General features: G+C 55.8%; 1 protein-coding gene across 1 annotated transcript in view; it reads left to right on the forward strand.

The window, feature by feature from the left end:
• LOC133358828 (caskin-2-like) overlaps positions 1 to 14,660 on the forward strand; it is a 61,373-nt gene extending 46,713 nt beyond the window's left edge. Inside the window, exons 16-21 of the mRNA XM_061577276.1 lie at positions 777 to 823; positions 3,349 to 3,450; positions 8,841 to 8,942; positions 9,062 to 9,200; positions 10,239 to 12,354; positions 13,949 to 14,660. Coding sequence (XP_061433260.1) covers positions 777 to 823; positions 3,349 to 3,450; positions 8,841 to 8,942; positions 9,062 to 9,200; positions 10,239 to 12,354; positions 13,949 to 14,060 — 2,618 coding nt within the window. The 3' untranslated portion in view covers positions 14,061 to 14,660. The remainder of the gene's footprint in view (positions 1 to 776; positions 824 to 3,348; positions 3,451 to 8,840; positions 8,943 to 9,061; positions 9,201 to 10,238; positions 12,355 to 13,948) is intronic.
• The last annotated feature ends 3,846 nt before the right edge of the window (positions 14,661 to 18,506 follow it).

The raw sequence follows: 18,506 nt of genomic DNA on the forward strand, positions 1-18,506 counted from the left end.
GTTGTCTGTGGGTTATGGGTGAACGGGAGTCTGTGTAATAGTATCCTGATAATAGCGGTGTGTGTTGTGTGTTTGGCTTTCTGGGTGTGTCTATATCTATATACACGTGTGTGTGTAGTGTGTGTAGTGTGTGTGTAGTGTGTGTTGTGTGTGTGTAGTGTGTGTGTAGTGTGTTGTGTGTTAACGTGGGGAGCGGTGGTGTAGTGGTTAGCGCTACGCTGCGCTACGAACCCGGCGTCCCGAGTTCGATTCCCGCTCACGGCCACCAACGCCGGTGACGATTATCTGAACCGGTCCTGGGCCTCCCCTAGGTCGACTCAGCCTCAAATGAATCCCCGGTGCAGTTGTAAATATCAGCACTGGGGAGGCAAAGGTGGTTGGGTGGAGGGACGACCGCCCACCCCCTCGTGTGCCGTGCCGGCCTTCGCAGGTGCTCGCTAACAGCACTTGCCCCAACAGCGTTTGGGAGTCTACACGGGGGACCTTTGTCTTTGTGTGTGAACAATACACAGCTGTGTGTCCCAGTGTGCGCTTGTTACATCACGGCTGTCTGCTGTGTGTGTCTGTGTGTGTGTCTGGTGTGTGTGTCTGCTGTGTGTGTGTCTGGTGTGTGTGTCTGGTGTGTGTGTCTGCTGTGTGTGTCTGCTGTGTGTGTGTCTGTGTATGTCTGGTGTGTGTCTGTGTGTGTGTCTGCTGTGTGTCTGGTGTGTGTCTGTGTGTGTGTCTGTGTGTGTGTGTCTGTGTGTGTCTGGTGTGTGTCTGCTGTGTGTTCACAGTGAGAGATGCGTCGTCGTCCGCCAAACACCTGAACGAAGCTGACCAGGTACCACTCAAGATGAATCTGTGTGTGTATATGTGTGTGTGTGTATATGTGTGTGTGTGTGTATGTGTGTGTGTGTATATGTGTGTGTGTAGGGGAGCAGTAGCGTTGTAGCGGTTAGCGCTACGCTGCGCTACAAACCCGGCGACCCGAGTTCGATTCCCGCTCACATACAAAACCAGCGACGATTATCTAAACCGGTTCTGGGCCTCCCCTAGGTTGACTCAGTCTCAAATATGTACATGGGAGACAAAGGCGGCCGGGCGTGGTGTTGGCTACCCACCCGCTCGTGTGCCATACCGGCCTTCATAGCTTCTCGCTAACAGCACTTGCCCCAACAGTCTGTTAAAGGTTATATGGGGGTCTTTGTACATGTACATGGTGCTCAAGCATGCCTAAACAGCTTTTGTTCGGCCGGATCGAGGGGGCTAAACGGGCGCGGCACGGGCTCGAGAAGAGATGGAGTGATGTAGTACAGGAGGACGTGGAGCTGAGTGGACTTGCCGATGACTGGTACCAGCGGTGTCAAGATCGGCCTCAGTGGAGGAGGCTCGTGAAGGACGCTACTGGGCAGTTGGAGGCAGTCGCCCTCCAACAACAACGGAGGGCGGAGGAGCGACGCTCACAACAACGAGCGGAGCGCCGGGTGCCTGAAGCACAGCAAGTTGGCACAGTAGGGGGCACAGGTGGTGCATCAGCCAGTCATCTCGGTCATCTCGATCAATCGACCCGTGGCACCTGCTGAGTCTGCCCCGTGACCTCCTGCCAGCGGGCGTTCGACACTTCACGTGGCCTCAAGGTGCACTTGGCCTGGCACAAGCGTCGTGGTGACGTCACCGCCACTTAGTGGCGAATGGCGGTGGTTGTTGTTGTTTTCGAGTACACGCTGCAGTGTGGAATACATCAGCCCTTGGGAGACAAAGGCGGCCGGGCGTGTCGCTGGCCACACCACCCACCCCCTCGTGTGCCGCGTCTCCCCTTCGGAGGCGCTGCCACTCGCTAACTGCACTTGCCCCAACAGCCTGTTACAGGCTACACGGGGGTGGGATCTTTGTCTTTGCTCAGGGGAGACTGTGTCCGCTCGATCGGAATCCTTCCGGCCGCCCCGGTTAACACTGCGGCGCAACGGACGACCAGGACGCGCACTCCGCCACGCCCGCGTCACCGCGAAACGTTGAAAGAATTCCCCGCGGCGTCCGTTCATAACGAGGTCGGCCGCGATGCCGTGCCCCCGGCTTGCCACCAATTTCTCGAAACGACCTGCGGGCCGCTCCCATGGCCTCCCGCGAGACGCAGCAGCGAGGAGCGGTGCTCGCGAGTGGCCCTCGCCAGTAGCCGCGGCTACGAAGGGCGGCACTGCGGCACACGAGGCCGTGGGTGGCCCGCCACGCACCCACAAGACAAAGATCCCCCGTGTAGCCTGAACAGACTGTTGGGGCAAGTGCTGTTAGCGAGCAGCTATGAAGGCCGGCACGGCGCGCGAGGGGGTGGGTGGCCAGCACCACGCCCGGCCGCTTCTGTGTCTCTCCCCCAGTGGCGATGTTTACTACACATCGCGCCAGGTACTCATTTGAGACTGAATCGACCTAGGGGAGGCCCAGGAACCGGTTCAGATAATCGTCACTGGTCTCGGCCGTGAGCGGGAATCGAACTCGGGTCGTCGGTTTCGTAGCGCAGCGTAGCGCTAACCGCTACACTACTGCTCCCCACATATACACAATCTCCACCTATACACAATCTCCACCTATACACATGTACACAATATACACGTAGACACAATATATACATACCAAAACCGCCGTATGGCCTGGACGGACTGTAGGAGCAAGCGCTGTTAGTAGCGAGTAGCACTTATGAAGACCCGGCACGGCACACGAGGGGGTGGGTGGCCATCACCATGCACACACATCCGACTAAATTTCGATTCAATGCTTTCGTGACTGCAGGGATTCATCTTGTTGGTTCTTTCGGTAAAGTCACGTAGAAGGGAAATAATAAAAGAATAAAAATAAAACATAATAAAATACAATTCTCACGACGTTTCGGCCACAACGCAAGCAGCCGTCCTCAAGTGAAGAACAGGTCTGTCGGAAAGACAGACGCTGTCTTATATAAAAATAAAACATAATAAAATAATTCTCACGACCTTTCGGCCACAACGCAAACAGCCGTCCTCAGGTGAAGAACAGGTCTTCCCCTCCCCCAACCCAGCTTAAATAGACGCTCCAAGCCTTGTGGTGTTCATTCAGACGCTGTCTTTCCGACAGCCCTGTTCTTCACCTGAGGACGGCTGCTTGCGTTATGGCCGAAACGTCGTGAGAATTATATTTTATTACGTTTTATTTTTATTATTTTATTATGTTTTATTTTTATTATTTTATGTTTTATTTTTATTATTTTATTATGTTTTATTTTTATTATTTTATTATTTCCCTTCTACGTGATGACTTTACCGAAAGAACCAAGAAGACACATCCGACCGTCACCCTCCATATCTATCTATCTCTCTCTCGCTCGCGCGCTTGCAGGCTGTCTACAAGTGGCTCATGGGCTTCGATTTGCAGCAGTACACGCCCTGCTTCACGTCTGCCGGATATGACCTCTTCACGATGAGCCACATGACCCCTCAGGTAACCGCTCTCCGCGTCCAGGTCAGCTGTCAGCCTGCTCCTCGCTCGGAGAGGGGGGCGGGGGCGGGGGGCAGTAATCCGATTAGAGAGACTCCTCTACTTACGAACATTCGACTTACGAACTTTCAAAGATACGAACAAACCCGTGCCCGTATGTCCAGTTGCAGCTGGTCGGAGCGAGAGTCGTAAGTTCAACCGCCGTGCAATAGATGGCGGTGGTGGCATCTACATCTGCAGAACGTGAAGAACCAGTGGCATCTACATCTGCAGAACGTGAAGAACCAGTGACATCTACATCTGCAGAACGTGAAGAACCAGTGGCATTTACATCTGCAGAACGTGAAGAACCAGTGGCATCTACATCTGCAGAGCGTGAAGAACCAGTGGCATCTACATCTGCAGAACGCGAAGAACCAGTGGCATCTACATCTGCAGAACGTGAAGAACCAGTGGCATCTACATCTGCAGAACGTGAATAACCAGTGGCATCTACATCTGCAGAACGTGAAGAACCAGTGGCATCTACATCTGCAGAACGTGAAGAACCAGTGGCATCTACATCTGCAGAACGTGAAGAACCAGTGGCATCTACATCTGCAGAACGTGAAGAACCAGTGGCATCTACATCTGCAGAACGTGAAGAACCAGTGGCATCTACATCTGCAGAACATGAAGAACAGTGGCATCTACATCTGCAGAACGTGAAGAACCAGTGGCATCTACATCTGCAGAACGTGAAGAACCAGTGGCATCTACATCTGCAGAACGTGAAGAACCAGTGGCATCTACATCTGCAGAACGTGAAGAACCAGTGGCATCTACATCTGCAGAACGTGAAGAACCAGTGGCATCTACATCTGCAGAACGTGAAGAACCAGTGGCATCTACATCTGCAGAACGTGAAGAACCAGTGGCATCTACATCTGCAGAACGTGAAGAACCAGTGGCATCTACATCTGCAGAACGTGAAGAACCAGTGGCATCTACATCTGCAGAACGTGAAGAACCAGTGGCATCTACATCTGCAGAACGTGAAGAACCAGTGGCATCTACATCTGCAGAACGTGAAGAACCAGTGGCATCTACATCTGCAGAACGTGAAGAACCAGTGGCATCTACATCTGCAGAACGTGAAGAACCAGTGGCATCTACATCTGCAGAACGTGAAGAACCAGTGGCATCTACATCTGCAGAACGTGAAGAACCAGTGGCATCTACATCTGCAGAACGTGAAGAACCAGTGGCATCTACATCTGCAGAACGTGAAGAACCAGTGGCATCTACATCTGCAGAACGTGAAGAACCAGTGGCATCTACATCTGCAGAACGTGAAGAACCAGTGGCATCTACATCTGCAGAACGTGAAGAACAGTGGCATCTACATCTGCAGAACGTGAAGAACCAGTGGCATCTACATCTGCAGAACGTGAAGAACAGTGGCATCTACATCTGCAGAACGTGAAGAACCAGTGGCTCTACATCTGCAGAACGTGAAGAACCAGTGGCATCTACATCTGCAGAACGTGAAGAACCAGTGGCATCTACATCTGCAGAACGTGAAGAACCAGCGGCATCTACATCTGCAGAACGTGAAGAACCAGTGGCATCTACATCTGCAGAATGAAACAGTGAAGAACCAGTGGCATCTACATCTGCAGAACATGAAGAACCAGTGGCATCTACATCTGCAGAACGTGAAGAACCAGTGGCATCTACATCTGCAGAACGTGAAGAACCAGTGCATCTACATCTGCAGAACGTGAAGAACCAGTGGCATCTACATCTGCAGAACGTGAAGAACCAGTGGCATCTACATCTGCAGAACGTGAAGAACCAGTGGCATCTACATCTGCAGAACGTGAAGAACCAGTGGCATCTACATCTGCAGAACGTGAAGAACCAGTGGCATCTACATCTGCAGAACGTGAAGAACCAGTGACATCTACATCTGCAGAACGTGAAGAACCAGTGGCATCTACATCTGCAGAACGTGAAGAACCAGTGGCATCTACATCTGCAGAACGTGAAGAACCAGTGGCATCTACATCTGCAGAACGTGAAGAACCAGTGGCATCTACATCTGCAGAACGTGAAGAACCAGTGGCATCTACATCTGCAGAACGTGAAGAACCAGTGGCATCTACATCTGCAGAACGTGAAGAACCAGTGGCATCTACATCTGCAGAACGTGAAGAACCAGTGGCATCTACATCTGCAGAACCAGTGGCATCTACATCTGCAGAACGTGAAGAACAGTGGCATCTACATCTGCAGAACGTGAAGAACCAGTGGCATCTACATCTGCAGAACGTGAAGAACCAGTGGCATCTACATCTGCAGAACGTGAAGAACCAGTGGCATCTACATCTGCAGAACGTGAAGAACCAGTGGCATCTACATCTGCAGAACGTGAAGAACCAGTGGCATCTACATCTGCAGAACGTAAAGAACCAGTGGCATCTACATCTGCAGAACGAGAAGAACCAGTGGCATCTACGGAACGTGAATAACTAGTGGGATCTCCATCTGCAGAACGTGAAGAAGCAGTGGCATCTACATCTGCAGAACGTGAAGCACCAGTGGCATCTACATCTGCAGAACGAAAAGAACCAGTGGCATCTACATCTGCAGAACGTGAAGAACCAGTGGCATCTACATCTGCAGAACGTGAAGAACCAGTGGCATCTACATCTGCAGAACGTGAAGAACCAGTGGCATCTACATCTGCAGAACGTGAAGAACCAGTGGCATCTACATCTGCAGAACGTGAAGAACCAGTGGCATCTACATCTGCAGAACGTGAAGAACCAGTGGCATCTACATCTGCAGAACGTGAAGAACCAGTGGCATCTACATCTGCAGAACGTGAAGAACCAGTGGCATCTACATCTGCAGAACGTGAAGAACCAGTGGCATCTACATCTGCAGAACGTGAAGAACCAGTGGCATCTACATCTGCAGAACGTGAAGAACCAGTGGCATCTACATCTGCAGAACGTGAAGAACCAGTGGCATCTACATCTGCAGAACGTGAAGAACAGTGGCATCTACATCTGCAGAACGTGAAGAACCAGTGGCATCTACATCTGCAGAACGTGAAGAACCCAGTGGCATCTACATCTGCAGAACGTGAAGAACCAGTGGCATCTACATCTGCGGACGTGAAGAACCAGTGGCATCTACATCTGCAGAACGTGAAGAACCAGTGGCATCTACATCTGCAGAACGTGAAGAACCAGTGGCATCTACATCTGCAGAACGTGAAGAACCAGTGGCATCTACATCTGCAGAACATGAAGAACCAGTGGCATCTACATCTGCAGAACGTGAAGAACCAGTGGCATCTACATCTGCAGAACGTGAAGAACCAGTGGCATCTACATCTGCAGAACTGAAGAACCAGTGGCATCTACATCTGCAGAACGTGAAGAACCAGTGGCATCTACATCTGCAGAACGTGAAGAACCAGTGGCATCTACATCTGCAGAACGTGAAGAACCAGTGGCATCTACATCTGCAGAACGTGAAGAACCAGTGGCATCTACATCTGCAGAACGTGAAGAACCAGTGGCATCTACATCTGCAGAACGATGAAGAACCAGTGGCATCTACATCTGCAGAACGTGAAGAACCAGTGGCATCTACATCTGCAGAACGTGAAGAACCAGTGGCATCTACATCTGCAGAACGTGAAGAACCAGTGGCATCTACATCTGCAGAACGTGAAGAACCAGTGGCATCTACATCTGCAGAACGTGAAGAACCAGTGGCATCTACATCTGCAGAACGTGAAGAACCAGTGGCATCTACATCTGCAGAACGTGAAGAACCAGTGGCATCTACATCTGCAGAACGTGAAGAACCAGTGGCATCTACATCTGCAGAACGTGAAGAACCAGTGGCATCTACATACTGCAGAACAGGGGATCTACATCTGAAGAAGCCAGTGGCATCTACATCTGCAGAACGTGAAGAACCAGTGGCATCTACATCTGCAGAACGTGAAGAACCAGTGGCATCTACATCTGCAGAACGTGAAGAACCAGTGGCATCTACATCTGCAGAACGTGAAGAACCAGTGGTATCTACATCTGCAGAACGTGAAGAACCAGCGGTATCTACATCTGCAGAATGTGAAGAACCAGCGGTATCTACATCTACAGGTTATTATACAACTTTTAAAGCCACTCCCCGTGTTTAGTGAACACGCCGTACAACGCGTTTGGAATCGACGGGAGTAAAGTTCGTGAGCGAGAAATGAAGAAGAGCAACCACAGACGACGAGTTGATCTCCGCCTTCAACTGCAGCCTGCGCGGGCTCACGGTAGAGGTGCAGCCCTGCAAGTGCTGCTTGCTCACGCCACTGTTGGCCGGAGGGGAGGAGAGGGGCGGGGGGCAGTGGTGGTGGGGGAGGGGCAGCGATGGAAGGAAGCAGTGGTGGGGGGGAGGGGGGTAGCGATGGGGGGTTGGGGCAGTGGTGGGGGGGGGGTAGCGATGGGGGGTTGGGGCAGTGGTGGGGGGGGGGGTAGCGATGGGGGGTTGGGGCAGTGGTGGGGGGGGGGGATTACCACCCTCCCCCACACTACCTTGAGACCCCACATGTTTTTATTTATTGATGTCAGAGATAATAGAATGGAGATAAAACATTGTTATGAACGCGGGGGGCCCTGTTCAAAACGCTTCAAACTCCCCCGGCGAGTCTCTGGTGACGGCCTCTGGGTTCCGGACGCAGAGCGGTCGCTGGGGTTGAACATAAACCTGCGTCCAGATCATGCCGACCTACCAGAGGTCGCAAACGGGTTGTGATTCCTTACCCGTACCCGGCCGGGTACGGGTAGCCGGGTACGGGTATGGTACGGGTATTGGGTACCTGATTGCGACCTCTGGGATGAAGCCATGTTGCAGGCGCGGGTGGGTTGATTCTAGGAACTTGAATTGTGAGAAGAGACAAGACGTTGGGAAATGAATGACAAACGGTGACTCACCAGTGACTCACGGCCTACCCGTTACCCGTACCCGGCCGCACCAGGGTCGCAAACGGGTACCCGTACCCGTACCCGGCCGGGTACGGGTAGCCGGGTATCGGGTAGGGTACGGGTATCGGGTACCCGGTTGTGACCTCTGCGACCTACCGACCGTCGTGCCAACATCCCGGAGAGAGAGACAGAGACTCTTGACTTTTAAACAACCTTTATTGCCGCCAGCAGCAACAGCACTGGAGGCGATTCCGATACGAAACACACAAAGTCACCAGCAAAGAGAGACGGAGAGAGAAACGAAGAAACGGAGAGAGACGAGAGAGACACAGACACGGAGAGACAGAGAGAGGGGGGTTCAAGGGTCACACGAGCGTCTCCCCCCCCCCCCCCGTGTGTGCGGTGGTGCGGCAGGACGTCGCGGCCGTGGGGATCACCAAGCCGGGCCACAGGAAGATCGTCGGCTTGGAAATCTCGCGGCTCGCCGTGGCGGACGAGCTGCCGACCACCAAACCGGTCAGCCGAGGGCACTGCCCCCCGCCTCCCACCCACCCCATGCAAGAACGACAGCGCCAAATGCCAAATGTGCACTGAGTGACACGTGTTCATCGTGCGTGCGCACGTGTCTCTCGCAGGCTACTCTGCGCGAATGGCTGTCTCAAATAGGCCTCGGCCACTACCACGCCACCTTGGCTGACAATGGCTACGACAAGGTGGATTTTATCTCCGAGATAACGCTGGAAGACTTGCAGGAGATAGGCATCACTAAACTAGGTAATTGTCTCGCATGCACGCGCGCGCAAGAACATGAACACATGCACGCGAACTATATACATAGATGTCATTCTACACGACAACAACAACCACAACAACAGGCGGTGACGTGACCACGGCGCCTGTGCCAGGCCAGGTGCACTCCGAGGCCACGTGAAGTGTCGAAGGGTCTCTGCTGACAGGAGGTCACGGGGCAGACCCAGCAGGTGCCATGGGTTGGCTGACTGAGATGACTACCGGCTGATGCACCACCTGCGCCCCCTACTGTGCCATTTCGTTCTGAGCATCGCTCCTCTGCCCTCCGCTGTTGTTGGAGGGCGACCGCCTCCCTACTGCGTCCTTCACGAGTCTCCTAATTCTCCGCACACACACAAAGTACGCACACCATTGGAACCTCATTTGCCAGTAGCAGAATATGATAATTGTTTTTTTACCCTGTAATCTGGCAACAAAACTGACACCTTTTTTACAAGGAGTCATGTTTGCATTGACCACAATACCTGCGGTCGGAATGCAAACAAAAAACATAACTCTGATAATGTATGCACTGTCCTTGAAGTTGATTGATCCACTCCCGAGACAGCTTTTCTTAGAGCCTAGTCTCACATGGTGTTGGACCAGATGACGCCAAAAGGCGCACAACTCAAAGACAGTGCACCATCAGAGTATGAGAGCTCGGGGTTAAGCATTTACACCATTGGAACCTCCTTTGCCAGTAGCAAACTGCAGGTATTGTGGTCAATGCAAACATGACTCCTTGTAAAAAAGGTGTCAGTTTTGTTGCCAGATAAAAGGATAAAAAACGACCGCTGTAGCGCTCCTCATTCTCCGTCGTTTCCTCCAGCAGCACCCACGTGAGCACGCGGCTACACGCACGCGTGCTCACAACCGCTCACACTTACAACCACCGGTGCCGCCCTGTCCCGGTGGAGGCGTCCGTGGGCCCAGTGCGACAACGTCTAGGGGCAGCGTTCACAACGCGTGACCCCCTCCCGACCCCCCCTCCTGACCCCCCCCCTCACCCCCAACTTCCTGCAGGTCACCAAAAGCGGCTCCTCTTGGCCGCCAAGAGGCTCAAGGCGCTGCAACGGCGCGAGGCGGCGCAGGCCCAGAGCGCCGCCCGCCTGCCCGCCGGCACCGCCGCCCTCTTCAGCAGCGGCCCCGGTAGCGACAGCGGCCTCAGCAACGCGTCCGACTTCGCCGACGAGGGCAGCCCGGCGCCGTTCCACCAGCTGGGGCGGCGCGGCTCGCGCCAGCAGCAGCAGCTGCAGCAGCAGCTGCAGCAGCAGCAGCAGCAGCAGCAGCAGCAACAGCAGCAGCTGCAGCAGACGGCAGTGTTCGTGTTCCCGCCGACGCGGCCCGCCGCTCCCCCTCCCGCTACTCCGACCACTCACCCCGCTACTCCGACCGCTCACCCCGCCGCTCACCCCACCACTCACCCCGCCGCTCCCCGCCCAGCTACTCCGACCCCTCACCTCGCCGCTCACCCCACCACTCACCCCGCCGCTCCCCGCCCAGCTACTCCAACTGCTCACCCCGCCGCTCACCCCGCCGCTCACCCCGCCGCTCACCCCACCACTCATCCCGCCGCTCCGCGCCCCGCTACTCCGACCGCTCCCCCCGCCGCTCCCCCATTCCCGCTCAAGGTCTCCGAGGACTTTCAGCGGGCGCTGTCGGCGGTCGGAAGGCAACGTGCCGCCACCGCCGCCGCCGCCGTTCCCTTGCCGCCGAAATTTCCGCCGGAGTTTCGCCTGCGGCCCGGCTCGCCGCCGGAGCCGAGCGGCGCTGGCGGCTTTGGGGGATTCGCGAGAAGCGCGTCGCTGCGGTCGCGCGCCAGCGCGGCGCCCCCGCCGCCCGCGGACGGAGGCCTCGCGCGGAGCAACTCGTTCGCCATGCGGCAGAAGAGAAAGGGACCCCCGCCGCCGCCCCCCAAGCGCTCCGCTTCAGTCAGCGGCGGCGGCTACAGCGGCAGCAGCAGCGGCATCGGTGGCAGCAGCAGCAGCAGCAGCGGCATCGGCGGCAGCAGCAGCATCGGCAGCAGCAACAGCGGTCGGTCGGTAGGGGGGGGAGAAGCGTCGAGCAGGAGCGACGGCGGCGGGGACGGCGACGCGCCGGCAAACGTGCGACGCCTCGCCGCTCTGCTGGAGAGGTCGACGTTCGCCGCGTCGCTCGGCGGAGCGGCGCTCGTCGCGCCAGATCGGCAGCCGCAGCAGCAGCCGCAGCAGCAGCCGCAGCAGCCGCAGCAGCAGCAGCTCTGGCGGCAGCAGTCACAGAAGAGGCCGAGCGAATTGGCGGTAAACAACCCAAGCGTCACCGCCGTCAATCCGATCGGCAGAACTGTCAGTCCGAATGGGAGCGTCGTTTATCCGAAAGGCCGGACGGTCGTCAGCCCGAGCGAGGGCGGCGCCGTGAGTCCGGACAACGGTACCGCCCGCAACGCGGCCGGCAGAACCCTCGAGCGTTGGCCCTCCGTGTCGCAGGAGGCCGGGGCGGACCGCAGCGTCGACGAGCACGCGACGGGCTCGCGCTCTCCCGCTGCCGTCAAACCGCACGGCGCGACCGGGGGGGTGCCCACGCAGGTGATCCGGTGGAGCGGAGGGCGGGACGGAAGCGGCTCCCTCTCGGCCGCCGAGCGTTTGCCGTCGCCGCCGCCCGGCCGGTCGACGCGAGAGGCTCCGCCGGCCGGGCCGGGGTTCCTGCGCCCGCCGGTCGACCGCAGGGCGGCGGTCGGCGCGTTCGGCGCCAGCGGCGGCGGCGGCCGTAGCGTCGCCCCACCCGCGCCGCGCCTCGGCGGGACGGAGTCGGGCGCGCCGACGAGCCGGGGAGAGGACCGCTGGAGCGGCCGCTCGAGCGAGCGCTCGGCGCTCCGGCGCCCGGCGGCCGGTCAAGAGGCGGCGGGGCGGGCGCTCCCGTCCGGCGGTGCCGGGGACGTCGTCGCCGGGGCCGACGAGCGGCCGGGGACGCCGGCGCGGCCGTCGTTCGAGCGCCAGGTCTCAGATCCATGCCGCGGGTTGCCTCCTCCGCCGCCGGCCTCGGCCAAACCTCAGCGCGGCAATGGCGGCGTGCCGGCGGCCGCGAGGACCTACATGGGCTTCCCGTTGGCTCCCGACTGCGTGGGGCCAGAGGGCGAGTTCCAGAGCGGAAAGGTCGTGAGGTGAGTTGCGCGTGGGGGTTTGCGTCACACCCACGGTAGAGGCTTTTTGGGGTGAGATCGCGTAAATATATAAACGCGTCGTTAAACCCGCCACCACCCCAGCGCAGCCAATTAGTGAGGTTTGTCACGTGAACGGAACGTGCCGATTCGTTACCAGTACAGCAACACCGCTAGTGTGTTGGAGTGCAAAGCCACAACATTAACAATCTGAGCGCACGGCGTTTCGCCAGTAATTACAACCAGCTTCATCAGGCGGACAGCAGCCAGATTTGTGGAGAAGTCCTCCTGTCTCGTTCCTTAAACAGAGGGGTAGACGTGGAGGGGTAGACGTGGAGGGGTAGACGTGATGGCGTCACTTGTGAGCACTTCTTGCGCAAAGTTGGGGGGGAGGGGGCGGGATTAATGAATGAATATAAATGACAATGCGTTACACGTATGGCTGTTGAACGTGTACAGTGCACGGTACAGTAGTGTGTAGGATGCATGCGTGTCGAACTTTTGTCCGCACCGTACGTAGCCAACCGTGGCAATCCGAGGTGCCGGGTTAGGGGGGAGGGCACTCACTCACTGACTCCTCCACGCTCCCCGTGGAGCACGTGGCCACAACAAGCCCACGCCACGTGCCGGACGGTCTGGAGCAGCTTTCTCCGCTTCACCCCAAGACGGGCGCCCCCCCCCCCCCCCCCCACGGCCTTTCGTTGGTCTTGAACGGCGCCGTCGCCAGGCTGTCTTGGGCCTGCCCCCCCCCCACCCGTGGTTTCTTCCCCTGTTGGTGTCCACGGGAGGGGCGGCTTTCGCTATGGACCTGCGTTCCATTCTCAGCACGCGTCCCAGCCACCTGAGCCTTCTCTCCGTTACGTCCCCCCGCGTTACGCATCTTGAATCAGTCCTGAAGTACAGGTCCCGGTGTGCAATCTCATTCGGCGGGGTGGCGGTTTTTTGGAGACGACAAACTAAACTGTAAAAAGCAGTTCGAAAGTAAGTGAGTTTTCACTCCGGACGATTTTAAAAGGGTGGCGCGTCTTCGTTGGGCCGAGCGGCCCAGCGGGTGCGGCGATCCTTCGATTCGGGGTCCTGGGCCTCACCCTGAGGCCGACCGGTCCCTCGAACGAGCACATATGAGCCCGCGCGACGTGCTTGACCCTCGCCACATCCCACCCCCTCCCGTGTGCCCATGGATTTCAGATCAACCAGAGCAACACATTTGTTCGGTTTAAGCTTGTGACTTGTAATAAACATTTCCAAAAAATAACGATGTATAACTGTTGTTAGATTAGAAATTGTTGGGCTTCAGGGAAAATCCATGAGTCGTTATTTCACGTCAAAATCTCAGGAGCGCGGTTAATCCGCAAAATCGGATAAACCGCGCGTGTATTGTGTATTGACGGAATTGGGCACGGCACGGCAGACGTTCACGATCCTCTGCAACTGTGAGAGTGTCCTACGCTACGCCCCTTCGCTAAGAGGCGCACGCAACAGCGGCGTTGGTGGATCAAGGATTACGCGCGCGGCTGGGCAGACGCTGGCTTGGCTCACCGCTGCCGCGCTACGCTGGTGACGACGCTGTGTGTGTGTGCGCGCTTCCCCCTTGCAGATACGACGACGCGGAGCAGCAGCAGCAGCAGAAGACGCCGGCAGACATTCTGGATGACATTGGCTGCATGTTCGATGACCTCGCGAGCCAGCTCAACTCGATGCTCGAGTGAAGTCGGCCCGGCGACGCTTGGGCGACGAACGCCGGAGCCCTCGACGCCGACAGAGACGAGTCGACGGCTCCCTGCCCCCCCCGGAATCCACCTCAAACGCCAAATGCTGCTGCTGCTGGTGGTGGAGCTCGCCAATCGGCACTTGCCCCCGACACGACACGGGATTGAGGAGGGGGAGCGATCTTTTGTCGTTGAAGAGACTCTGAGATCGGTCCTCGTACGGACACCTCATCGTGGTGTCTCGTCTCGTCTCGGGCGAGGGCGGGGGGGGGCTGCCACCCTTGGTTCAGTCCCCAGGCCTGGTTGTGTCTCTCTCGCCAATCCCGTACGCCGATGAAAGAAACTTTGCGCGCGTTATTTTTGTGTTTAAAGGTTAACACGCGCGCTAGAAGCAGCAGCGCGCTAGAAGCAGCAGCCGCGCTAGAAGCAGCAGCCGCGCGCTAGAAGCAGCAGCCGCGCTAGAAGCAGCAGCCGCGCTAGAAGCAGCAGCCGCGCGCTAGAAGCAGCAGCCGCGCGCTAGAAGCAGCAGCCGCGCTAGAAGCAGCCGCGCGCTAGAAGCAGCAGCCGCGCTAGAAGCAGCAGCCGCGCTAGAAGCAGCAGCCGCGCGCTAGAAGCAGCAGCCGCGCTAGAAGCAGCCGCGCGCTAGAAGCAGCAGCCGCGCGCTAGAAGCAGCAGCCGCGCTAGAAGCAGCCGCGCGCTAGAAGCAGCAGCCGCGCTAGAAGCAGCAGCCGCGCTAGAAGCAGCAGCCGCGCGCTAGAAGCAGCAGCCGCGCTAGAAGCAGCCGCGCGCTAGAAGCAGCCGCGCGCTAGAAGCAGCAGCCGCGCTAGAAGCAGCAGCGCGCTAGAAGCAGCCGCGCGCTAGAAGCAGCAGCCGCGCTAGAAGCAGCCGCGCGCTAGAAGCAGCCGCGCGCTAGAAGCAGCAGCCGCGCTAGAAGCAGCAGCCGCGCGCTAGAAGCAGCAGCCGCGCTAGAAGCAGCAGCCGCGCGCTAGAAGCAGCCGCGCGCTAGAAGCAGCAGCCGCGCGCTAGAAGCAGCAGCCGCGCTAGAAGCAGCAGCCGCGCGCTAGAAGCAGCAGCAGCCGCGCTAGAAACAGCAGCGCGCTAGAAGCAGCCGTGCAGATACGAACGCGAGGGGGATCTTCGGCGGGCCCCGTTCGGCCCTCGCAAGGCGTGCCGGACACCGGGTAAAGGCGCAGCCCTGCAACTGCTCTCGCTCACGCAACAACCGCTGACGGCGGAAGGAGCCTTCCCCCAGATCAGAGCGACGTTTCTCAAACTTTGTTTCGAGGCCCCCCGCGGACCGCTCGGCCGATGCGAATGCGACCAGCCCACGGGCCACGCACCCCTGGGGACAGAACGCATTCCCGTCTCCCTCTGAATACCACAAATAAAAACTACGATTCATATTACCGGAACATGAACAAAAAATTCAGCAATAAGGTTTTTTTTTTAGGGCGGGGGGGGGGGGGGTGGAAATTTAAATGTTACGCTAAGTTTAATCAGGGTAGTTTGCCCAACTTAATTTTTTTATGAAATGAGTAAAATATTAAGTAATGACCCGAAACAAAAGATACAGGTACTCCTCTGCATATGAACGAGTTAGGTTCCAGGGGTCTGTTTGTAAGTCCATTTGTTTGCAAGTCCAACTTTACTGCTGTCGATTCCAAACGCGTTGTACGGCGTGTACACTAAACTTTGTTTTTTAAAGCACCCTGTATATATAAAGATCCCCCCGTATAGCCTTAACAGACTGTAGGGGCAAGTGCTGTTAGCGAGCACCTATGAAGGCCGCAACGGTACACAAGGGGGTGGGTGTGGCCAGCACCACGCCCGGCCGCCTTTGTCTCCCCAGTGGCGATGTTTACACACCGCACCAGGTACTCATTTGAGGCTGAGTCGACCTAGGGGAGGCCCAGGACCGGTTCAAATAATCGTCACTGGTGTTGGCCGTGAGCAGGAATCGAACTCGGGTCGCCGGGTTCATAGCGCAGCGCGCTAACCACTACACCACCGCTCCCCCTGTATACACACACACACACGGGACAAGCTGGGTGGGGTGGGTGTTTGGGGGTTTGGTGGTGAACCAACGCAGACCGGGCTGGCGGTTCGTGGTTGATGTCAAGTTGAACTTCGGTTTGTTGGACAATGACCGGGAAGGGAAAATAAGCATAACCAGTAAAAACAAAGTTTTTCACTATAAATCCTTTATATGCGTGGCGGCTAGAGTTCTCTCGTCCTCTGGCTTGAGATGGCTGCCACCTATGGGTCAGATGACTTGTCTGCCAGTATTAAGCAATTGGTAATTGAATATTTAATTTGTTTTCCCTAAACATTGTAAAATTTTGGAAAAAAAAATTTCACGAACATTAATTGTCTCGCACAACGAGTCTGTGTGCAAAATGTCAGCTCGATTGGATCACGGGAAGTGGGTTAAAAAACGACCGAAAGATTTGCACGGTCATAAGCAAGCAAGCATGCAAGCAAGTGGACTTAATATAAAGGATTTAAAAAAGAAAACCCCGCTGGGGTCAAGTGTGGGAACGCCCGCACTGTTCGAGTGCGACCGGCTTCACGTGAAGGAGTCGGCCACATCCCCATACCACATCTCTCCCCCAGCCCTACGCCATGCTCATCCATCAGCTCAGCTATCCGGCCACCAGACATACAGAACGTGAAGAAGCAGTGGCAGCTACATCTGCAGAACGTGAAGAACGTGAAGAACCAGTGGCATCTACATCTGCAGAACATGAAAAACCAGTGGCATCTACATCTGCAGAACGTGAAGAACCAGTGGCATCTACATCTGCAAAACGTGAAGCAATGGCATCTACATCTGCAGAACATGAAGAACCAGTGGCATCTACATCTGTTGAACGTGAATAACCAGTGGGATCTACATCTGCAGAACCTGAATAACCAGTGGCATCTACATCTGCTGAACGTGAATAACCAGTGGCATCTACATCTGCAGAACGTGAAGAACCAGTGGCATCTACATCTGCAGAACGTGAAGCAATGGCATCTACATCTGCAGAGCATGAAGAACCAGTGGCATCTACATCTGCTGAACGTGAATAACCAGTGGCATCTACATCTGCAGAACGTGAAGAACCAGTGGCATCTACATCTGCAGAACATGAAGAACCAGTGGCATCTACATCTGCAGAACGTGAAGAACCAGTGGCATCTACATCTGCAGAACGTGAAGAACCAGTGGCATCTACATCTGCAGAACATGAAGAACCAGTGACATCGACATCTGCAGAACGTGAAGAACCAGTGGCATCTACATCTGCAGAACGTGAAGAACCAGTGGCATCTACATCTGCAGAACGTGAAGAACCAGTGGCATCTACATCTGCAGAACGCGAAGAACCAGTGGCATCTACATCTGCAGAACGCGAAGAACTAGTGGCATCTACATCTGCAGAACGCGAAGAAGCAGTGGCATCGACATCTACAGAATGTGAAGAACCAGTGGCATCTACATCTGCAAAACGTGAAGAACCAGTGGTATCTACATCTGCAGAACGTAAAGAACCAGTGGCATCGACATCTGCAGAACGTGAAGAACCAGTGGCATCCACATCTGCAGAACGTGAAGAACCAGTGGCATCTACATCTGCAGAACGTAAAGAACCAGTGGCATCTACATCTGCAAAACGTGAAGCAATGGTATCTACATCTGCAGAACATGAAGAACCAGTGGCATCTACATCTGTTGAACGTGAATAACCAGTGGGATCTACATCTGCAGAACCTGAATAACCAGTGGCATCTACATCTGCTGAACGTGAATAACCAGTGGCATCTACATCTGCAGAACGTGAAGAACTAGTGGCATCTACATCTGCAGAACATGAAGAACCAGTGGCATCTACATCTGCAGAACGTGAAGAACCAGTGGCATCTACATCTGCAGAACGTGAAGAACCAGTGGCATCCACATCTGCAGAACGTGAAGAACCAGTGGCATCTACATCTGCAAAACGTGAAGAACCAGTGGCATCTACATCTGCAAAACGTAAAGAACCAGTGGCATCGACATCTGCAGAACGTGAAGAACCAGTGGCATCCACATCTGCAGAACGTGAAGAACCAGTGGCATCTACATCTGCAGAACGTGAAGAACCAGTGGCATCTACATCTGCAGAACGTGAAGAACCAGTGGCATCTACATCTGCAGAAAGTGAAGAACCAGTGGCATCTACATCTGTAGATCGTGAAGAACCAGTGGCATCTACATCTGCAGAACGTGAAGAACCAGTGGCATCTACATCTGCAGAACGTGAAGAACCAGTGGCATCTACATCTGCAGAACGTGAAGAACCAGTGGCATCTACATCTGCAGAACGTGAAGAACCAGTGGCATCTACATCTGCAGAACGTGAAGAACCAGTGGCATCTACATCTGCAGAACGTGAAGAACCAGTGGCATCTACATCTGCA

Source organism: Lethenteron reissneri, chromosome 63 (genome assembly GCF_015708825.2).
Source record: "Lethenteron reissneri isolate LAM-NWPU_2019-01 chromosome 63, ASM1570882v1, whole genome shotgun sequence".
Lineage (NCBI taxonomy): Eukaryota > Metazoa > Chordata > Hyperoartia > Petromyzontiformes > Petromyzontidae > Lethenteron > Lethenteron reissneri.